General features: G+C 47.9%; 1 protein-coding gene across 1 annotated transcript in view; it reads left to right on the top strand.

The window, feature by feature from the left end:
• Positions 1–23,022, top strand: part of LOC308141060 (RNA binding protein fox-1 homolog 3-like) — a gene marked incomplete at both ends in the record, with an annotated part of 37,744 nt that overhangs the window by 11,858 nt on the left and 2,864 nt on the right. The window contains 6 exons of the mRNA XM_080511063.1: positions 4,409–4,501; positions 5,611–5,671; positions 6,517–6,570; positions 12,805–12,937; positions 13,785–13,824; positions 17,764–17,822. Of these exons, the coding sequence (XP_080367189.1) occupies positions 4,409–4,501; positions 5,611–5,671; positions 6,517–6,570; positions 12,805–12,937; positions 13,785–13,824; positions 17,764–17,822 (440 nt within the window). The remainder of the gene's footprint in view (positions 1–4,408; positions 4,502–5,610; positions 5,672–6,516; positions 6,571–12,804; positions 12,938–13,784; positions 13,825–17,763; positions 17,823–23,022) is intronic.

Below are 23,022 nucleotides of genomic sequence, written 5' to 3'. Positions count from 1 at the left end.
CTGGAGAATGTCGCTCATCGAATCGAAGCTAACCGAGCTAATTCAGCTAACTCCTCACACCAACAAGTCGCATTAGCATTAGCTCATTTCCTTGGTAACGGCCATCAGCATTACTCAACGCTGTGTGGTGTTAAAGTATTTCATTAAATCTTTATTATCTAACCACTATCATTAGCCTAATACTGCGCCTACAGTAGCAGCTATTAGCATTGCCAATAGCCGGGGCTATTCACAGGTTGCTATGACTGTGAACTCCTGTTTACTGGACAAGCACGATGTAACTCGATGTTTTAGCATTATCCTGTAGCCACGTAACTGGAACAAGTATTAGCATGCTATGACAGATGGTTAGCTACCCTTTCTAAAAGCTTTTTTTATGTAACTTTTAGAACAAAACAAAATACAAACCATGAATTTGCTTGAGTTTGCGTGAAGTTATTGAGGAAATGTGACCTTCTGTGAGCCGGCGGCTGACGTCAAACCAAAACCCATCGAGACGTGACGAGATTATAGAAACAACTTATCAACGACAACCAAGCACTCGGAAGTTTGAAACGGTGCGGAGAGTGTTTGCAGTGTTGTTGACTCCGTAAGGAGAACCGTCGACTCATTGGGCGTTTGTTCCAGGTCGCGTAAAATACTGTGGTTAACTAACTTTAACTAACTCACGGTTAGTTAAAGTGTTACCTGCAGACATAAAGACATGTTCTGTGGAGTTTCCGTTCCTTTGATCTTTGAGGTTAGAAAGTGGAAACGGAAAACATTCGTGGCGTTTTCAGTCCGTTTCCACGACGACGGAGCTCGAGGCCTCTGGAAGTACAACTTGTAGAAAAATCAATGTGGAAACGGACATCGCGTTAAAGACGTTGCCGTGTGCACATCTTCTTCCTCGACACGGCTTGGATTTAGCGACGGCCACAAACTGAAAACGTGATTTTTTTTTATTCAGGTCAGCCGACTTCCTGCAGGGTGGTGGTGACGTAGCGCCTCGTCCGCTCACACATTCACTTCCCGAGAATAAATCCAGGCCCCGCTGTGCCTTCAAAGCTCCGCCAGGCTCAAAATACCGACGATAATTCAAAGCTTCCCTCTTAAAAAGTCATTGCACCAGTATGCACGCACCCGGCATCACTGCCGTGTGTGTGTGCGTGTGTGCGTGCGTGTGTGTGTGTGTGTGTGTGTGTGTGTGTGTGTGTGTGTGTGTGTGTGTGTGTGTGTGTGTGTGTGTGTGTGTGTGTGTGTGTGTGTGTGTGTGTGTGTGTGTGGAGATAATTCCAGCTCGGGCTGCAGCAGCAATGTGCTTCCTGCAGTATCAGTCTGAGGAGGCGGGCGGCGGACAGGTGAAGCCTGCGGAGGTGTGCTGCACCGCGCCGCGCCACACCGCACCACGCCACACCGCGCCGCGCCACGCCACACCGCGCCACACCACGCCGCGCCACGCCACACCGCGCCACGCCACACCGCGCCGCGCGCTCTCCTCACCCAGCTGTTCCTTTAATAGAGTGCAGTAAGCTCCACGGCGCTCCATTCATAAAGCAGACAGGCTGGCTGCTCAGCCATGAATACTATTGATTCCCATTCATACCTGGCAGTGCTGTACTGTGAACAGGGAGCCCTGAAACCAGGCGCGACCCCCCCCCTCTGCCCCCACCCCCTCCCCCTGAAACCCCCCCCCCACACACACACACACACACAGGGTCGGACAAGATTGAGCACCGGATAAACCTGCCTCCTCCACCATAACAAGCATTTATTGTTTGTGCTCTACAAAGCCATTACCCATGATGCCTCTCTCTCTCTCTCTCTTTCACTCTCTCTCTCGGTCTCTCGCTCTCTCTCCCTTGTGCTGTGTGCTTTATAATGAAGCGACCGGGTCATTAATAAACAATCTATTTCCTATGAAGCTTTGGCAATTTGCATTCAATATGTTTGTCTCTTTTGAAAAATGGCGCCTGCTCTGGCTCCTCTTGTAAGCTAATTATTTGTGCATGATAAAGAAAAAAAAACCAAAAAACGATGGAGTGTAGGGGGGGTAACTGCAGTCGGGTGAATGTCCAAAGGATTAATTTTGCCCTCAATTCTTTTCTCTTTTTTTTTGGGGGGGGGGGGGGGAGTGTATTTCTTTATCTCTCTCCCGGAGGACAGGTCTCGTGTTATTTATGCTGGAAACAGCAGCCGCAGATCCTGCGTATGCATACCAGATCACTCGCCTCGCCATCTCTCACATGTATTACATCCTCAAGCAATTATCAGGCAGCGCCGGCCACGCAGCCCCTGATACCCCGCCCCCCCCCCCCCACCCTCCATATCTCCATAAGTATATATAGAAATGGGGGCTTGTTTGGCCAGAATATCTTAACGCCTCCACCACAGAGCTCAGGTCCAGTCTCCCAGTCCCCATAACTCAAGGACGTGACAACCCCCCCCTCCCCCCCAGGGGGGGGACAAAGCCCCCCCCCCCCCCCCGGGGGGGGGGGGGGGGTGGTTCATGCCCCATCCAGTTCAGCTTAATAAAACCAGCAGAAATCAATCACCTGGTTCACTGCTTCAGCTCAGGCCCCGCCCCCTTTTCCGTCTTCACCAATCACAGCAAAGCACAGTCGGACACGTTTCAGAGGCGTTGCTGATTGGCAGAGGGCAGATTGGTTGACGGGTTGCAAAATGTTTTGTAAACGGCCCCCAGTGTTATTTTTGTACTACAAACAGAAGAAGAGACGTAACGTCCCTCGCCCTGGTCAGAAGATAATCCTGATCTTTCTGGATCACGTCCCCTTTTCTTCACCGTCAGCCTGCTTTTCCAAACCCCTCAACAAGTTTAGAGTAAAAACTGTTGAAAGCCTCATTTCCACTATGCAGCATCTGCCAGTACAGTACAATAAAGTACAGTATAAGTCAGTACAGTATGATATGGTAGAATACAGTACAGTACAATACGGTACAGTATATTATGATATGGTACAGTGCGATACGATACAGTACGATATGGTATAGTGCGATACAATGCGGTATAGTACTATACGATATAGTACGATACGGTACAGTACGATACCAGATAGTATGATATGGTACAGTGCGATACGATACAGTACGATATGGTACTGTACGATACGGTACAGTGTGATACGGTACAGTGTGATACGGTACAGTACCATATGATACAGTACGATATGGTACAGTGCGATACGATACAGTACGATATGGTATAGTGCGATACAATGCGGTATAGTACTATACGATATAGTACGATACGGTACAGTACGATACCAGATAGTATGATATGGTACAGTGCGATACGATACAGTACGATATGGTACTGTACGATACGGTACAGTGTGATACGGTACAGTGTGATACGGTACAGTACCATATGATACAGTACGATATGGTACAGTGCGATACGATGCGGTACGGTACTATACGATACGGTACAGTACGATGCGGTACAGTACTATACGATACGGTACAGTACTATACGATACGGTACAGTACGATACGGTACAGTACTATACGATACGGTACAGTACTATAACGATACGGTACAGTACGATACGGTACAGTACAATACGGTACGGTACATTATGATACGGTACAGTACGATACCAGATAGTACGATATGGTACAGTGCGATACAATATAAAACGCTACAGTACGATGCAGTGTAGTACAGGATGATACAGTATACTACAGTTCGATGCGGTTCAGGATGGGTTTCCATTCGCAAAAGTTGTGGATAGTACCAAAAGGCTGGCCGCCACCTTGTTCGCCCAACACGTCCCTGCGTCGTTCACGACCCCGCCGACACGTTAACCATACTATCTGGGACCACGAGACAGAGTTGGGTCTGGGTACCCCCCCGTACCCCCCCAACCATGACCCCCCCCAACCCTGACCCCACAACCCTGACCCCCCAACCCTGACCCACCCAACCCTGACCCACCCAACCCTGACCCCACAACCCTGACCCACCCAACCCTGACCCCCCAACCATGACCCCACGGATTGTGGTGGGATCGTGGCTTAACAGAGAGCATGCTGAGAATTGACTTCCCCCAGTGGTCATGTGACATGTTCTGCCACACTGTGGAGTGTGTGTGTGTGTGTGTGTGTGTGTGTGTGTGTGTGTGTGTGTGTGTGTGTGTGTGTGTGTGTGTGTGTGTGTGTGTGTGTGGGGTCAAGGCACCGAGCTGCTGCTCTCCTCCGATCTGTTTCCTGACGCCTCACTAACTGCCTCTAATTAATCTGCTGCTTACAACTCCACTCTGCTCACCTGCTCCTGTGTGTGTCTGTCTGTGTGTGCGTGTGTGTGTGTATGCGTGTGTGTGTGTGTCTGCCTATGTGTTGTGTGTGTGTGTGTGTGTGTGTGTGTGTTTGTGTTTCCACTTCTTCCTCTGCGCTGCCGCCCTGTCAGGGCTTTGGGTTTGTAACTTTTGAAACAAGCACAGATGCGGATCGTGCGCGGGAGAAACTAAACGGTACAATCGTAGAGGGACGCAAAATCGAGGTGCTTCCTCCTTTCTTCATCTTCTCCTCTTCCTCCTCCTGCCTGCTGAGACTCCACGCATGCAACCGCATGCAGCCTGCTGTGTGCGCGTGTACAGTATGCGTGCGTGTGCGTATGCGTATGCGTGTGCGTGCGTGTGCGTGTGCTTGTGTGTGTGTGTGTGTGTGTGTGTGTGTGTGTGTGTGTGTGTGTGTGTGTGTGTGTGTGTGTGTGTGTGTGTGTGTGTGTGTGTGTCGGAAGCATGCAGCATACTGTCACTTCCTCTCTGTGGGAGGCGGGACTTAAACTGTCCGTCATGGCCTGGAAATGCAGAATGAATGCATGTCGTCACCTTCATCCTCATCATCATCATCATCATCATCCTCATCATCATCATCGAGTGACATCAGACGAGACCCTCCTGTGATGTCACTAATTATGATTTCTTGTTTTCACACATCTTCGTCCACTTCACCACTTTATTTGTCATGAAGCTTAAAACACTTCATCACTTAATTTCTATAAGTCCTGAGTAAAAATACTCTATTCACAGTAATCTAGTACATGGATACTGACTATTTTCATAATTAATGTACTTTCTTATTTACTTTTATGATAGAAAATCTAATGCAGGTTTTACTTAGTTACTCTTCCTGAAAAGTTTAACATCTCATCTCATCACTACAAGTACTTAGTTACTTGTTATCATGATCAAAAATACTTTATCACTATGATCTACTGAATAATGGATAACTGAATCCATTAATAACTGAATTTTTTTTTTTTTTACTTAGTTACTCTCTTTGACAAGTGATATGTTATATCATTTATATTCAAACGTACTGGACCTTTTTAAGTACCTACGTTAGCCGTTATTGTCTCAGTTACCTTCTGCGAGAAGTAATCCAATACACCTGTCCTCAGTCATCATCACCAGGCCATCAGGAGCCAATCAGATCGTTGCATTTGTTTCCCACTCGCGATTTGTGACTTGGTGCATGTTTCCCTCACCGCCCAGAGTCCACTGTCCAATGATCTAACAGTGTGTGTGTGTGTGTGTGTGTGTGTGTGTGTGTGTGTGTGTGTGTGTGTGTGTGTGTGTGTGTGTGTGTGTGTGTTCCTCCCAACAGGTGAACAATGCAACAGCACGAGTGATGACGAACAAAAAGGTGGCTAACCCGTACACGAATGGTGAGCGACGGCCAGGAATTCAGAAATATTCATCTGCAGATTCAATTCTAGGATTTTTATCATAAAAGAAAAAAAAAAATCTTTCTGGAAATTTCTCAAGAGAAGAACACCGTTCCTCCAAATCTCATAAAACTGTTTAACTTCTATTTTTTTTCTTCATTTTATACTGTATAGACCTCATTTAAAACGTGAATTTAAAACGAATAAGCTAAATTCAACTATTCATATTTTAATCACCACCTTGTGGCTCAGAGTGGTATTACAAGAGCAGCTTTTGAACTCATTTTAGTTGTTTTTTTAACAGTGAAAGTTCTGTATAAAGAAAGTAAAATTGCTGCAGAAGGATGGAGTGTCTCACTGCACCACCTTGTGGCACACGGTGGTATTACAGGTGATCTGTTCACGAAGTCAAGTCTTTAATTTGTTGTATTCCAATCATAAGTTTTTAGTACTTGATCCACACCGAAACCACAATTTTAATAAGATTAGAAGAACAGAAATTTAAAATGCACAACAAAGTTAACGTAATAACAATGTTAACGTTAATAATAATAATGTTAACGTTAATAATAATGGAAATGAAAGCACACAAGATAAATATTGGTTGACGTATGAATCAAAGTGTCAAATTGTGCAGTAAAGAATAGACAGTATATACAAAGCGGGAAGGAAGAGCTGCTGCAGGAGAATAGAGCGACTCGCGACACCACCTTGTGGCACACGGTGGTATTTCAACCGTGGCTTCATTTATTTTAGTTGGGGTTTTTTGTGTTTTTCACAGTAAAAGTTGTGTTTAAAGCTGGTGGAAGTTCTGCGGCTCACTGAGCGTCTCCTTTGCCCTGCAGGCTGGAAGTTGAACCCGGTGGTCGGAGCTGTTTACGGTCCTGAGCTGTATGCCGGTAAGAGCACCCCCCTTCCCCCCCTGAACACACACACACACACACACCTCATGCATTGCCCCCGGGGCCGCTATCAGCCGCGGCTAATCCCAATCTGACCCTGGAGTCGGTCCCGCCGGGTTGATCCTGAGCCCCCGAACACGAATCCCCCCTCCTGGAATCAAAGCGGCGGTGATAAGCAGTGGATGATCCGCGGCGGCTCCGAGTGGCGGCGGCGGCGCCGCACACAGTGTTTGTTCTACTGTAAAGCTGCAGAGCAGGGGGAAAAAAAAAAAAGTGATTTGAAGAGCGGGCGCCCTGCAACTGTTATCAGATTGTGGAGGCTGCCGCTGTGGATGGATTTGCCAAGTGCGGCAGATTGACTTTTACAGAGCTAACGGAATAAGGGAGATTGAGTGAGCGATATTGTTGGCAGGCCTGCGATGGGGGGGTGCGGGGTGGTGGGGTGGTGGGGTGGGGGGGGTGGGGGGGGTCGCTCGGGGGGGTTTCCCTCTCTCGCTGCCTCCGACATGCCGGCTTTATGGCTGTATGTTATATGAACCCTTTGCATTTTAATGAGGGGGAAATGGTACTATTTCATTTGGAAGAAGTGCTGAGCACATCGCGCCACTTTAACGGCTTTCCTTTCTGCTCATTAGACTAAAATCTGTTCGTTCCCCGGACAGCTTTACGGCCGGACGCTAAATAACCCGCCCTGACAGAGAGCAGCCATCCATCACTTTTATTCCATCCCGGACCCTCAGAACCCCCCCTCCCCGCGCCCCACTACCCTGGTCCTCCAACACCCCCACATACCTCCGCCCCCCTCATATGCCCCCAACACATCTTCTGCCCCCCCACCCACCCTCAGGCCCCTCCACCCTCCACACACACCTCAATCCCTCAGGCTCTTGATCCATGGACCTCCCCCCCCCGATAATTACCCCCACCCTCACCTGTAGAGATGCTAACGAACGCACCATGAGACATTCGGATCCAATTTCCACTAAAATTTTAAAGTGTGGACACGAAGTAATGCTAACACACACACACACACACACACACACACACACACACACACACACACACACACACACACACACACACACACACACACACACACACACACACACACACACACACACACACACACACACACACACAGAGTTTTTTTATTTCTTTTTTAGTTTGGACCATAGCATACAGAAATAGATAACCTATGTAGAACACAGACACTAAAACACGTCCCGGTTCCAAACACACGCTCACACTCTCACACACACACACACACATATGCTCACACACACACACACACACACACACACACACACACACACACACACACACACACACACACACACATGCTCACACACACACACACACACACACACACATGCTCACACACTTCCCACATCGTGTCATAAATCAGAGGGAGTGTGGTCCAGCACTCCAGGCAGGGAAGCAGGAGGGGTTGGGTGATTTATTGGCTGCTAATTTTTCAAGTCTTCTTGACACGGCGCTGGAGTTTGCCAAGCCTAAACGACAACATATGCTTGCCAGCTGGGAAGATGGGAAACATAAATAAGAGATACATTTCTGAAACAAACCCTCCCTAATGAGAGGCAAAACTCCGCTTCTGGGGGCGGAGAGACGGATCCTGACCGGAGCTTCTGGATTCGGGACATCTCTCCCCCCACCCCCAAAAAAAAAAAAAAAAAATCATCACAGCTCGCAGTTAATATACTTTTGGTGGGAGTAAAATGGGATATAAAAGCGATTAATCACTGTTTATCAGTCCTCATTTCTGTGCAGGAGATCAGTGAAATTGGGAGCCATAAATCCTGGCGCGCTGACAGCGCACTTCGTCTCCATTCGTCCTGGCGCTACAGGTTTATTGTCCTCAAAACCCATTCAGGAGAATGACGGATGAGAGGCTCGTGCGGGCGCCACGCTCTTAACCTCCTCCAGCGGGAGAGCGGCTCCTCCTCCTCCTCCTCCTCTTCCTCTTCTTGCAGGAAGAGGAAGTGATGCTGGGTGGACCAGAAGCTGGTTTTCTACCCAAAAAAAGAAAAAAGCACAAAAAACACCTCGCATACAGTTTGATTATATTCAAAGATTCACTAAATAACAGCAAGATAAGAAAACCAGAAATATTTAATATTCTTGTTGTTGTGTTGCAACTCCTACTAATTCTACTGTAAACTATTAAATGAATAAACATTTTGGAAATAGTTTCTGAAGAAATGTAAAATCCAAAAAACAGATTGAGATATATTAAAAACTGTAAAAACAAAAACAAAAAACAAATACAAATATGAAACACTGTTTAAAAAATACAGATATTGTGTAAAATTTGTAAAATAAAAAAATAAAAAAAACATGAAAATGTACAAAAAACTTTTGAAAAAATACAGACACGGCATAAACTGTGTAAAAATAATACACACACATTTATCATGTTGGTCCCCATATATTCAAATGTGTTGATTTTATCTTTAAAATCAGCAACAAAAGCAAATTCTACTTTCTGAAAAGAAAACATTTTGAGGTTTATGAGGTGGAAAAGTGCGATATCAGTGAAGTCCATTTAATGAAAACAAAAACTTAGTCAAAAATGGCCGCCTGTTAGCTCTTTAACGGCTAGCTTGAAATGTCCACCCTCCTGGGGTTTATGACCTTTGATCCTTTTATTGCTTTGAAAGATTCTTCTGTAAAAAAAAAAAAAAAAAAATGCGGCTTAAAGTTACAAAAAGCTACTTCCTGTTAGCATGTCGTAGCATAACCTTTAATCCTGGCGGTATTCAGGATTAGCATGTATCTTAATATTCACAAGATGGCGAGATGAGGGTGTTGTTGGATTGGGAACTCATTGGGGAGCCGGTTCGCCTTAGCCGTTTAGCTTCTCAAGCTAACGTCGTTTTTGCTTTCAACCCCCACCTCGGGCAGCGATTCAGTCACAGGTTCACGACTTTTTAATTTTTTTTTTTTTTTTTAACGTGGAGGACGGGGAGACGCTAGCAGCTGTGCCAATGACAGAAAAGAAAAGGCTAATTGCTTCTTAATATATGTCGACAGATCCTCTGGTTGTTGGAGTGTACTTTAGGGGGATAATTAAGCTCCAGACTCTTGATTAGATTAAGCTGTTTTGGGTCCCCGGTGCGTGGATTAAGTGCTCATTGCCCGACGTATTTGAGCTGGAAGTATTAGAGGGATCAACCTTGTGGAAAATCAGATCTTTCTTTATGGGAGCCGGTTATGACCCCGTCACGTTCACCCAGCCGGATTACCTCGGGCCCAACTGGCTCTGCAGGTATTCAGCTCCTCTCAGGTTGACACATATGACATATGAGGTGCGGCGTGACCCCGCCGCTCCTCGGCATATAACTCATATATACCCCCACCACCACCACCACCACCCCACCCCCCCTCCCGGAGAAAAGAAGGTGTTTGACTTTGGTGGCTGGAGCAGGCTGGCGCTCTCGAGCACCGTTGTTGCTTTTCAGTCGCTCACCAAGGTGTGACAGCGTTTTGATTTATGGGTTATTATTGAAGCAGTGTAGCCTATCGCCAACTCATTATGAGTTTACATTCACATACATCACCGCGCGCATGTTGCATACAAATCCCCCCCCCCCCAAAAAAAAACACTCGCGAAGAGAGAAATCTGCAAAGCGATTTGTTAAAGAGGAAAAAAAACATGTGAGAAACTATCAGAGAGGATTGTTTTTGCCCTTTAGCGACTGCGCTAAGATGTCCGCGGCAACAACAAAGCAAGAGTAATTTAAATGTCAAGGTCAGCGTTATAAATCACCCGGGGGAACGAGGGCGCCGGCGGCGAGTCCAGGCGGCAAACAAAGTGGCCCCCGCGTGGGCGTCACCTGGCCAAATGAGACGCTGAGTTTGAATATGTGCGCGGAGCCGCTAATGGAGCGTGATGCTAATGGCGGAAGACATTAAACCGGGCCGCGCCGTGTTTTTAAAAGCAGCGCTAATCCGTCTCCCTGTCAGGCTGATTGGAGCCACGGCGGCGGGGCGGGCATCCTTCATTAGGAGCGCTCGCCTTACAGGCTCGGGCTTAGCGCCCCGCGCTAACACTTCGTGCTAACGCCTCGCCCTAATGCTTCGTGCTAACACCTCACGCTAACACCTTGCACCGACGCCTCGCACTATCGCCTCACGCCAGCGCTTGGCGTTATGCCTTGCGCTCATGCCTCGCGCGAACACCTCACTCTAATGCATCGTGTCAACACTTTGCGCTAACGCCTCGTGCCAACGCTACGTGTTATGCCTCGCACTATTGCCTCAAGTCAAGACTTTGCGGTAACGCTTTGCACTACCGTCTCACGCTAGTGTCTCGCGCCAATGCTTCAGGCTAACGGCTCACACCAGAGCTTCGCGCTAGCGCCTCGTGCTAATTCCTCATGCTACTGCCTTGCACCAACGTCTCATGCTAACAGCCATTTTAATGATCGATATATTTGTATTTTTAGATATTTACTTGATTTTATGTTAGAATTGTGTACTAATAACAAGTATAAATGCCTCCACTGGTAGTGTGGTTTTCCTCATGTGGCTCCTGGTGAAGAAGGTTTGGACTCCTGTACTAGATACTTTTAATTTACTCCTCCTACTACCAACTTGTTACCTAGTTATGAGAATATTGATAGAAATTACTACAGTACTTCAAAGTCCTCCTACAGTACTTAATTTACTCTTTACTAAGTTGCTTTTTATTTTAAACAAAAATGTTCGTTATTTCCTAGTTGTCATAGAACCTGTACTGGGGGACACGTCACATATTTAACTGTTAACACACCTTAATGAGGACAAGCTGCCTGACGAGGACAAGGGACACTTAATGAGGACAAGCTGCCTGACGAGGACGAGGGACAGGTTCTCCTGGAACATTTCAAGCTGAGCGACACTGAAACGACCAAAATACCTGGTCTGGACCAGATTACTAGAATATTCAGGCTGCAGGTGATTCATGATCGTCTCCTTACTACACTCTGGTTCACTTCCTTAATGTTCTGTATAAACCCCAGTAGAGGGGCGGAGCCTAGCGCACAGGGTGGAGGACGAGTCTCACGTCACACGTATTTAAGTTTAACTTTCTCTTAACAGCAGAGAACATCAGGCCCCTGGTCCAAAACCCACCAAGAGCCTCCAGTCTGGTCCCACCAAGGAGCTTATTGAGGATTTATACTAGTTTTATTTTGACATTTCATTGTATTTTGACCAGAATGTTTCATTAAAATTGACTTTATGTTGAGATTGTAATCGTTTTCAGTACTAACTGTTTGATCTTGTAAAAATATAGATAATTTCACTCCAAACACTGAGACCAGGACAAAGAAACACTTTGAAGTGTAAATTTAAAGGTTATTAAAGCAATATTTGACCAGTCTGGTCACTCAGGATGAAACTGGACTGGATGTGGTCCCTGAAGGACACTAAATCTTATTTAATCATTATCTTGTATACATCTTGTATTGATTCAGTTATGTGCTTTTAAATAACTAGAACATATTTGATGTTTGGTTCCTTCAACATCAACTGGTCATTCAATTTGTCCTCATGAAGAGAGGACACCCGTCTTCAGGGGACACTTGCCCTCGGACTGTAGGGCGTCCCTACATCACAGGTTTTACTGTATATATATGAAGTGATTTATTCCATCGAGCCCCACGATTATCAAAAGAATTGACTGTTCTTGTGTTTGGTAAAATTGCTTGAAGTCATTTTTAACAGTATTGATAGTTACTTTGATTTCCTATTACTTCATGTCACACGAACGTGTGAACTTCTCTTTGTTTGACATTGTAACTGTAACTACAGATTGTGAAACTGTTCAACTGTTACTTTTCAAAAAAACTATAGATTCCAAACATTAAAATCTTGAGGGGCCGTGATGGTGGTGGTGGTGGGAGGGGGGTGATGGGGGAGAATCTGAATGTGTTGCTACGTGCGGTGGGATTTAATCAGCGCAGTGTGTTTGTGAGCAGCTCCACCGCCTGTAATCAGTCCAGCTCTCTGATTGAAGGTTAAGTGGAGTCGTGACGTCTGTAATCTGTGACCACAATCAGGCCGACCCCCCCCACTCCCCCCCACCCCACACCCCCCCACGCATCTCCCCATGCATTCTGTCACGGCGAGCGCCTCGCCGCACGTCTCTCTAATGTATTCTGTCACAAGGTGAGCAACACCAGGCCGCCGTCTTCTCCCCGTCAATCCTCCTCTTCCTGTTTCCTCCAGTCACAGGGTTTCCCTACCCGGCCACAGGGGCCACCGTAGCCTACCGGGGCGCCCACCTGCGAGGACGGGGACGGGCCGTCTACAACACGTTCCGCACGGCCCCGCCGCCGCCGCCCATCCCGGCTTACGGAGCGTGAGTATCCATTCACTGGCGCCGTCGACGGTTCTGCGTTATGTCAAAACTGTTACCCAACAGAAACCTGCAGTGAAATGATGCTAACGGTCAGCATTAGAAATCTGGGGGTTTTCAGTTTGAAAGGTCAAAGGTCAGAAATCCTGCTTTAGTCTGCAGGCAAGTGCAGCAATAAAGAATTAAGCTAACAGCTATCTACCGCTAGCAGGCTTCGATTCAGTCAACAACCGAAGCGTGAAGCTAACCCTAACATGAATCATACGTTTGTTACGTTTCGTCACGGAAGTTTGACTTATTCTTCTGTTTATGTGGTTTTAATTCTTTATTTTTAGAATTTGGTATTTCCAAAAATACGTGATAAAAGTGAATCGGTGACTTCTGCCACTAACGCCACATCAGAATTGTCTTTAAATTAGCGTTAGCTCTTTAGCATTGTATGCTCGAAATTATTTTGTCGTTAACAGTAGCATTTAGCTAATAGATAACATAAGACAACAAGTTAGCTGTGGGAGTTTTTAAGCTTCTTTTCTTTGGTTTTGACAGTATTGGTTAAAATACGTTTTATGATATATTTTGGAATGGGATTGTTTTAGTAATAGTCAATAAAAAAAAAACAAACAAAAGTATTGAATCTTTGAGTTTAATTCAGCGCTTTATTTCAGGAAAGTCGCGGCTATCCTACATTAGCTCCATGATAGCATTAGCATGCCACCAATCATGTAGACAATGCCAATTTAACAATCTGCCTTTATTTTTTGGTGCATTGAGTTACTTTGTGTGATGAGTAATTTGTTCCAGTACAGATAGTAACTTTGAGTAACCTGCAACACCCCTCCCCCCCCCACAGGGTGGTCTACCAGGACGGATTCTACGGTGCAGAGATTTATGTGAGTACATCACTTTTTTCTCTCCTGAAGTAAAGCTTTTAATGCTGCGAAACAAATTCATCATATCGATTCCACCAACTTTCTGCGTGTCCCCGAGTAATTTTTGGAAGCAATCTGCTCCGTTGGTATCAGAAAGGAAAGTAATGTACTCGTTTAACTGAGTTACTCCTACTGGAGTCAAACAGAGCACAGGGGTATTGGGGGGTATTCCTACCTGCCCTGTGGGGGGGCACCGGGGCCTCCCAGCCATCAGCCCGGTGGAGATAAGAGGATTATCCGTCCCTGTGGAGTAGCGAGTGCAGGCGGGGTCAAACCGGGGGTCAAACCGGGGGTCGTTCAGAGAAAAGCCTCTTCACTGTGGAGATAATGCAGAAATTACCCCCCCCCCCCCCCCCCCCCCCCGCCCCACTGCCCCGCTCTGACACAATTCCAGACCTTCCACTCTGGCCTGTGAGCAGAGATAGTGAGATGACAGTGGGCGGCAGTGACAGTTCCCCCCCCCCCCCCCCCGAGGACCCCAGTGATGAATGACGTACACAGCAGCTCACATGATCGGAGTGTATTTCACCCCCGAGCTGCATTCTGAGTTACGGTGTTTGTCTGGCAGCCACCTCTGGCTGAGTCCTGTCCACCCCCCCCCCCCCCCCCCCCAACCCCTCCACCTCCTCCGACCAGGCCTTCTCAGGTCCCGCCATCACTCAACCCGTCAGTCGCCCCCCCGATGCTTTATAGCCATTAGTTTGGCTGATGGCCACTGCAATGCTCCAGAGTGTTTGAAGGGGGGTACCAAGCCCCCCTCGACCCCCCCCCCCCCTGCCCCCCATGGCCCCCCCAGTGTCCCTTATGTTCAACCAGCTGACAGCTGCTTCTCAAATAAAGTCATTTATCACACACTACTCTGTACTTTCATCAGAAGTAATCCAATGTTTTTTGTTACTCTGCCTGACCGACAACATCAGAACATTACTTTTACCCAAAGCTGTTCACTAAAGTAACTTAGTTACTCTGTTTCACAAGTAATTTACTGTGTTACTCACAACTTTTTAGTCGAAACAAACTCTGTGAGAATTATTTTCTGACATCTGTAACTTTCTCAAAATTAACCATTTCTGACTTAGTTAGTGATAAATAATGTATGAAATCATTAATTATTTTCATCAAATATATTTTTATTCCACTATGTTCAATTACTCTGTGACAAGTGTGATCATCATTAGTAATGCAGAGAGCAGGAAATGGCTCTGAAGTAAACCTGGCTGTTTCTACAGTCTGATCCTGAAGCAGCAGATCTACAGCAGTCTAAACCAAGAGCAGCCACACTGTAAAAGTATCTCAGCAGTCTAAACCTACAGCAGCCAAAACTGAAAAGTATCTCAGCAGTCTAAACCTAGAGCAGCTACACTTTAAAAGTATATCAGCAGTCTAAACCTAGAGCAGCCAAAACTGAAAAGTATCTCAGCAGTCTAAACCTAGAGCAGCCACACTTTAAAAGTATCTCAGCAGTCCAAACCAAGAGCAGCCACACTTTAAAAGTATATCAGCAGTCTAAACCTAGAGCAGCCAAAACTGAAAAGTATCTCAGCAGTCTAAACCTAGAGCAGCCACACTTTAAAAGTATCTCAGCAGTCCAAACCAAGAGCAGCCACACTTTAAAAGTATATCAGCAGTCTAAACCTAGAGCAGCCAAAACTGAAAAGTATCTCAGCAGTCTAAACCTAGAGCAGCCACACTTTAAAAGTATCTCAGCAGTCCAAACCAAGAGCAGCCACACTTTAAAAGTATATCAGCAGTCTAAACCTAGAGCAGCCAAAACTGAAAAGTATCTCAGCAGTATAAACCTAGAGCAGCCAAAACTAAAAGGAATCTCAGCAGTATAAACCTAGAGCAGCCAAAACTGAAAAGTATCTCAGCAGTCTAAACCTAAAGCAGCCACACTTTAAAAGTATCTCAGCAGTCCAAACCAAGAGCAGCCACACTTTAAAAGTATATCAGCAGTCTAAACCTAGAGCAGCCAAAACTGAAAAGTATATCAGCAGTATAAACCTAGAGCAGCCAAAACTAAAAGGAATCTCAGCAGTATAAACCTAGAGCAGCCAAAACTGAAAAGGATCTCAGCAGTCTTAACCTAGAGCAGCCAAACTCAAAAAGTATTTCAGCAGTCTAAACCTAGAGCAGCCAAAACTGAAATGTATCTCAGCAGTCTAAACCAAGAGCAGCCACACTTTAAAAGGATCTCAGCAGTCTAAACCTAGAGCAGCAGAACAAATAAAGTGATCCAGGAACCCTGCATCATACCAAACTATAAAAGCCATGAAGAAGAGCTGAAGCGTGAAGCTGGAAGGAGAAACGGCGCCGGCTTCCTCAACCAAAAACAGAAACGACGTCAGTAAAAGCTCCGACTCAACTCCAAGTATTCTACTGTGACAACGCAGTACTATTGTAAAAGAAAACCAGTTTCCACCTCGAGCTGCAAACTCCTTTAAACACAGTAAACCTACAGCAGTTAATTAAGAAAAGGTCCCGAATGACCTGAAACAGTTCGATCAATAAAAACATGATTAGATCGGAACCTTTAAACCTTGTTCTTTCTCAGAGTCGACAATTTGACAACGGAACTGATTCTCCTAAACCTGCAGCAGCAGAGGGACATCAGGTCGTTCAGATTTCTACTTTTCTCTTCCAGACATGATGGAACCGCTTTTGTTCACCAAGAGAAGGTTTTGTTTTTTTTGTTTTTCTTTTAATCTTCTGACTTTACACATGATTGGGTGTTAGTGTCTCTCATGCAGAAACGTAATGCGATTACAGGTGCAGCCTGTGCAGAGAGGGCGGCGGCCTTCACACATACACACACACACACACACATATGTATAAATGTACACGCGACATGCAAAGCTAATACATATGCATGCACGCATGTGGAAACACACGACTGCATAACGCGGCGTCTCCGCGACACAATAACAGATGTGCAGCGGCGGCGGCAGCGGCGGCTGACAGTGCGGGGAGTGATTTATTGGCCGGTGTTTGTTGGGGCTGTTGCTGTAATCAGCGCGGCCCCCGCGGCACGCCGGTCCCGCAGGAAGTCGTCTTCCCGGAGTGCGGGACACTGCCGTCCCTCGGGAGCAGCGAGGATGAGGAGGATGAGGATGAGGAAGGTGGGATTCGGTCGTTGTCGTCGTCGTCGCCGTGGCCTCTGACCTGATTCCGTGTGCAGCGCCGGCCGGGCCGCCGTCGTCCCCCTCCGCTTTAAAAATAAATGAAAACATGCATTATTGAGGCGGTGCTCCAACGCCGTCCGGCCGCAGAGCGGCACGCACACACACACACACACACACACACACACTAATAGAAAAACAGTGGGAGCACAGCTTCATTTCTCACAGAGAGTCATCGCAGCCCTCCACAAGCACGTCTTTAATTCTTTCCCCATGACGCGGGCCCGACTCAGCCGACATCCGACCGGTTTCATCTGTGAGCCGTGCTGGTGGGGTGGGGGGGGAGGGGGGGGAGGGGGGGGGCTATGAGGGGTGGGGGGGTGAGCAGAGGAGATGAAAAGAACGAGGGATCTTCAATAATGTAGCTGCGGAGACTGAAAACAAGCTGATTTCAGGCTCACATGGCCTTTGTTATGTTGCTGGTGGAACCCCACCCCCCCACCCCACCCCACCACCCCCCGAAGATGGTCTTCAACTCCCAACACCGCCCCTCCATATATCAAACAGCACCCTCTGGTGTCACCGCGGGGGCGCTGCAGCTGTAATTACCAGGATGGCTGTGCAATGACATTTAACCAGTCGGGCCGTTTCTGGTGTGTGTGTGTGTGTGTGTGTGTGTGTGTGTGTGTGTGTGTGTGTGTGTGTGTGTGTGTGTGTGTGCTGCAGCCTCTGTCTCTGCAGGTTGCTCCTATTGGTCGATGACACTGTGCTCTTCTTGCAGGGCGGCTATGCAGCGTACAGATTTGCTCAGCCCACCACCACCGCAGCGTACAGTGACAGGTGAGCATCGTCCTCCTCCTCCTCCTCCTCCTCCTCCTTTAACGAACCACCACAGGAACCCTTTCAATGAACCAGTAAAGTGCAGCAGCCGCCATCCTGCTCCAAGCATCTTGACCTCGTGCTCCAGGAAACAGTTCCTCCACATGTAGTTCCTCCAGCACCTCCTGTCAATGTCTCTCATTTATTTTACATTAAAGAGGCTCACTCAATGAATTATTGACTGTTTTTTTTTTTTTTGACAAATAATATTTCGTCTCATTTCACTTATTTATTTAAAAGGGACCGTGTACGATTTAACATTAAATGTTGCCATTTGATGCACTGTACCAGATTTAGCCGGGGGCTAAATCACATCTGCAAGTCCCGGGGTAAGTAAATGTGACAATTTACAAACAAGACATTGACAGGACAATGTTTCTCAGAGACGCCAAGACATGAAACAACACTAAAAAATGTTATCCCCCTGAGTCGTCCCTGCCCACCCCCCCACATCAACCACACAAGACTAAAAATACCAAAGTAAAGACCAAAGAGGAACCTGGTATTGATCAGTGAGGGCAGTGCTATTCAGGAGCCTGAATGCTCGACGGCGTGACGGCATGTTCCCCTCACATTCCCCCCACGTTCTCCTTACGTTCCACTCACGTTCCCCTCAAGTTCTCCTGACATTCTACTTACGTTCCACTCACGTTCCCCTCAAGTTCTCCTGACATTCTACTTACGTTCCCCTCACATTCCCCTCACGTTCTCCTTACGTTCCACTCACGTTCCCCTCAAGTTCTCCTTACATTCTACTTACGTTCCCCTCATGTTCCCTTCAAGTTCCCATTACATTCCCCTCAAGTTTCCCTCAAGTTCCCTCACATTCCCCTCACGTTCCCCTCATGTTCCCCTCAAATTCCCCTCAAGTTCCCCTCACATTCCCCTCAAGTTCCCCTCATGTTCCCCTCAAGTTCCCCTCAAGTTCCCCTCAAGTTCCCCTCAAGTTCCCCTCAAGTTCCCCTCACATTCCCCTCAAGTTCCCCTCAAGTTCCCATCATGTTCCCTCACATTCCCCTCAAGTTCCCCTCATGTTCCCCTTAAGTTCCCCTCAAGTTCCCCTCAAGTTCCCCTCTAGTTCCCATCATGTTCCCTCACGTTCCCCTCAAGTTCCCCTCACGTTCCCCTCAAGTTCCCCTCAAGTTCCACTCACGTTCCCCTCACGTTCCCCTCACATTCCCCTCACATTCCCCTCACGTTCTCCTCAAGTTCCCCTCACATTCCCCTCAAGTTCCCCTCACATTCCCCTCAAGTTCCCCTCATGTTCCCCTTAAGTTCCCCTCAAGTTCCCCTCTAGTTCCCATCATGTTCCCTCACGCTCCCATCATGTTCCCTCACGTTCCCCTCAAGTTCCCCTCAAGTTCCCCTCATGTTCCCCTCAAGTTCCCCTCACATTCCCCTCAAGTTCCCCTCAAGTTCCCATCATGTTCCCTCACATTCCCCTCAAGTTCCCCTCATGTTCCCCTTAAGTTCCCCTCAAGTTCCCCTCTAGTTCCCATCATGTTCCCTCACGTTCCCCTCAAGTTCCCCTCACGTTCCCCTCAAGTTCCCCTCAAGTTCCCCTCACGTTCCCCTCACGTTCCCCTCACATTCCCCTCACGTTCTCCTCAAGTTCCCATCATGTTCCCCTCAAGTTCCCCTCACATTCCCCTCACGTTCCCCTCATGTTCCCCTCACATTCCCCTCACGTTCTCCTCAAGTTCCCCTCAAGTTCCCCTCATTTTCACCTGAAGTTCCCCTCGAGTTCCCCTCACATTCCCCTCACGTTCTCCTCAAGTTCCCCTCATGTTCACCTGAAGTTCCCCTCGAGTTCCCCTCATGTTCCCCTCACACTCCCCTCACGTTCCCCTCAAGTTCCCATCATGTTCCCCTCACAGTCCCCTCACGTTCCCCTCAAGTTCCCATCATGTTCCCCTCATGTTCGCCTCACACACCCCTCAAGTTCCCATCATGTTCCCTCACATTCCCCTCAAGTTCCCCTCACGTTCCCCTGAAGTTCCCCTCGAGTTCCCCTCATGTTCCCCTCACATTCCCCTCACGTTCCCCTCAAGTTCCCCTCATGTTCGCATCACATTCCCCTCAAGTTCCCATCATGTTCCCTCACATTCCCCTCAAGTTCCCCTCACATTCCCCTCATGTTCCCCTCATGTTCCCTTAAGTTCCCCTCTAGTTCCCCTCATGTTCCCCTCATGTTCCCCTCATGTTCCCCTCATGTTCACGTCTGAAGCTGCCGATCATGAGTTTGGTTCCTCAGGTCCACCGTCTTCACTGACATCATTTTTACAGTTGTGGACTTCCTGACGTGAACCTGAGCTTCAGTACAAACCTCAGAGAATTAATGCAACTAAACCTTGTTATTTAAAAAAAAAAAAAAAAGCTGATTCAAACAGGAAAATGATTGTGTAAATGTGTGTTGATCAATCCGGGGGGGTTCTAACTTATCTTTAATCATGTTGCATTGCGGAAAGAGACAGAAGCGAAATGCTAATGCTAAGAGGCTAATGCCTGATAGAAATAAATCAATAAACAGAAGCAACAGAAAGAGAGTTTTAGTAGGATAGAATTAGTTTCGACCCAACAAGAACGACTCTGCTAATGCTAACAGGACCTGGACAGGAAGCGCATCACGCTGCAGGAGGAGCACATTGACGGGTTTCAAGAGCGTCATTCGTGTTTATTTTCTTCTAAAACCGCGGCGGCGCGGGGACGGGGGTGAACATGTGTGATGAATGGATGGAACTTCACAACATCGCCTGCAAGTCACTGGGGGTTTCTTCTCTTCTCGCCACTCGTCTTGTCGACGACGCAGAAGCAGATTATTCTGGCTGCGAGCAGAAGAACCTGGTTGCTCTCTGGCGGCGGCGTGCTGATGGGTGGGGGTGGGGGGTTGGGGGGGTGGGGGGGGCAGGAAGTCCATCAGTTGTGAGTGATGTCACGCTGGCTCAGGTGGACCGGGGTCGCAGCAGCGGCGCTGATTCATCGGGGCTCCTTAAAGCCGCCTGTCAGTCGGGACGCCGGCCGGTTTGGGAATCTAATCTGGGAGGGATTGAGCGTGTCACTGGTGATAACGTACGCCCGGCCGCCAGCCCCGAGATCATATCGATGATGGAAGATTTATCAGGCCTCGCCGCCGCTCGAATTATGAGCAGCCGAGCTCCAGAGCAGCAGCCGGACCGCAGCTCTTTTTCCTCTGGCAGTGATTTAATCCTGCTGCTGGACTCTCCTGTCCCCTCAACCGCCTTGTTTTTGATTTTCTGCTTTGGATAACTGATCAGGTCCATTGGATCAAGAATGTGTGTGTGTGTGTGTGTGTGTGAGGGGGGGGGGGGGGGGCTGGAGGCCAGTCGATATTGGAGTGAGTCGATATTGGAGCGGGTCGATATTGGAGCGAGCCGATATTGGAGCAAGTCGATATTGGAGCGGGTCGATATTGGAGCGGGTCGATATTGGAGCAAGTCGATATTGGAGCGGGTCGATATTGGAGCGGGTCGATATTGGAGCGGGTCGATATTGGAGTGAGTCGATTTTGGAGATATTGGAGCGGGTCGATATTGGAGCGAGTCGATATTGGAGTGGGTCTATATTGGAGTGAGTCAATATTGGAGCGAGTCGTTTTTGGAGCGGGTCGACATCAGAGGGGTCGATATTGGAGCGGGTCGATATTGGAGCGAGTCGATATTGGAGTGGGTCGATATTGGAGTGAGTCAATATTGGAGCGAGTCGTTTTTGGAGCGGGTCGACATCAGAGGGGTCGATATTGGAGCGGGTCGATATTGGAGCAGGTCGATATTGGGGCGAGTCGATATTGGAGTGGGTCAATATTGGAGTGAGTCGATATTGGAGTGAGTCGATATTGGAGCGGGTTGATATTGGAGTGGGTCGATATTGGAGCGGGTCGATATTGGAGCGGGTTGATATTGGAGTGGGTCGATATTGGAGCGGGTCGATATTGGAGTGAGTCGATATTGGAGTGAGTCGATATTGGAGCGGGTCGATATTGGAGCGGGTCGATATTGGAGCGAGTCGATATTGGAGAGAGTCGACGTCAGAGGGGTCGATATTGGAGCGGGTCGATATTGGAGCAGGTCGATATTATAGCGGGTCGATATTGGAGCGGGTCGATATTGGAGCGAGTCGATATTGGAGCGGGTCGATATTGGAGCGGGTCGATATTGGAGTGAGTCGATATTGGAGATATTGGAGCGGGTCGATATTGGAGTGGGTCGATATTGGAGCGGGTCGATATTGGAGCGGGTTGATATTGGAGTGGGTCGATATTGGAGCGGGTCGATATTGGAGTGAGTCGATATTGGAGCGGTCGATATTGGAGCGGGTTGATATTGGAGTGGGTCGATATTGGAGCGGGTCGATATTGGAGCGAGTCGATATTGGAGAGAGTCGACGTCAGAGGGGTCGATATTGGAGCGGGTCGATATTGGAGCAGGTCGATATTGGGGCGAGTCGATATTGGAGTGGGTCGATATTGGAGCGGGTTGATATTGGAGTGGGTCGATATTGGAGCGAGTCGATATTGGAGCGGGTCGATATTGGAGCGAGTCGATATTATAGCGGGTCGATATTGGAGCGAGTCGATATTGGAGTGAGTCGATATTGGAGCGGGTTGATATTGGAGTGGGTCGATATTGGAGCGAGTCGATATTGGAGCGGGTCGATATTGGAGCGAGTCGATATTATAGCGGGTCGATATTGGAGCGAGTCGATATTGGAGCGGGTCGATATTGGAGTGGGTCGATATTGGAGCGGAATAACCCGATATCGAGCAAGATGCAGGGACTTTGACGTGCCTCCATCAGCAGCTCCACCCTTCAGAGAGTCGTGGTGAAGAGTTATTAGCCCCGGCGGTCCTGGGGGCTCGCTGCTCGCTGCAGATAAGAGGAGCATGGAGACGGAACATCTCATGGCACCAGCTTCGTCTCTGAGGAACCCCAGTGGGCCATCGGTGCCCCCCCCCCTCCCCCTGGAGCCCCCGGGAGCCCCCCAGAGCCTCGACCCTGATCTCACGTTCTGCTCACTGACCTTGGAGCTGCTGGACTTAAAAGGGTGGAGAGTATTTAGATCTTATGTAACTCAATGAAGCTCAGACCAAAGACACCAGAGCTGAAGGTTTCCTTTAGGAGAATTTCTTCTCTCTCTCTCTCTC

This window comes from Blennius ocellaris, assembly GCF_963422515.1.
Source record: "Blennius ocellaris genome assembly, chromosome: 16".
Classification (NCBI taxonomy): Eukaryota; Metazoa; Chordata; class Actinopteri; order Blenniiformes; family Blenniidae; genus Blennius; species Blennius ocellaris.
This window is presented reverse-complemented; position numbering and strand designations above follow the sequence as displayed.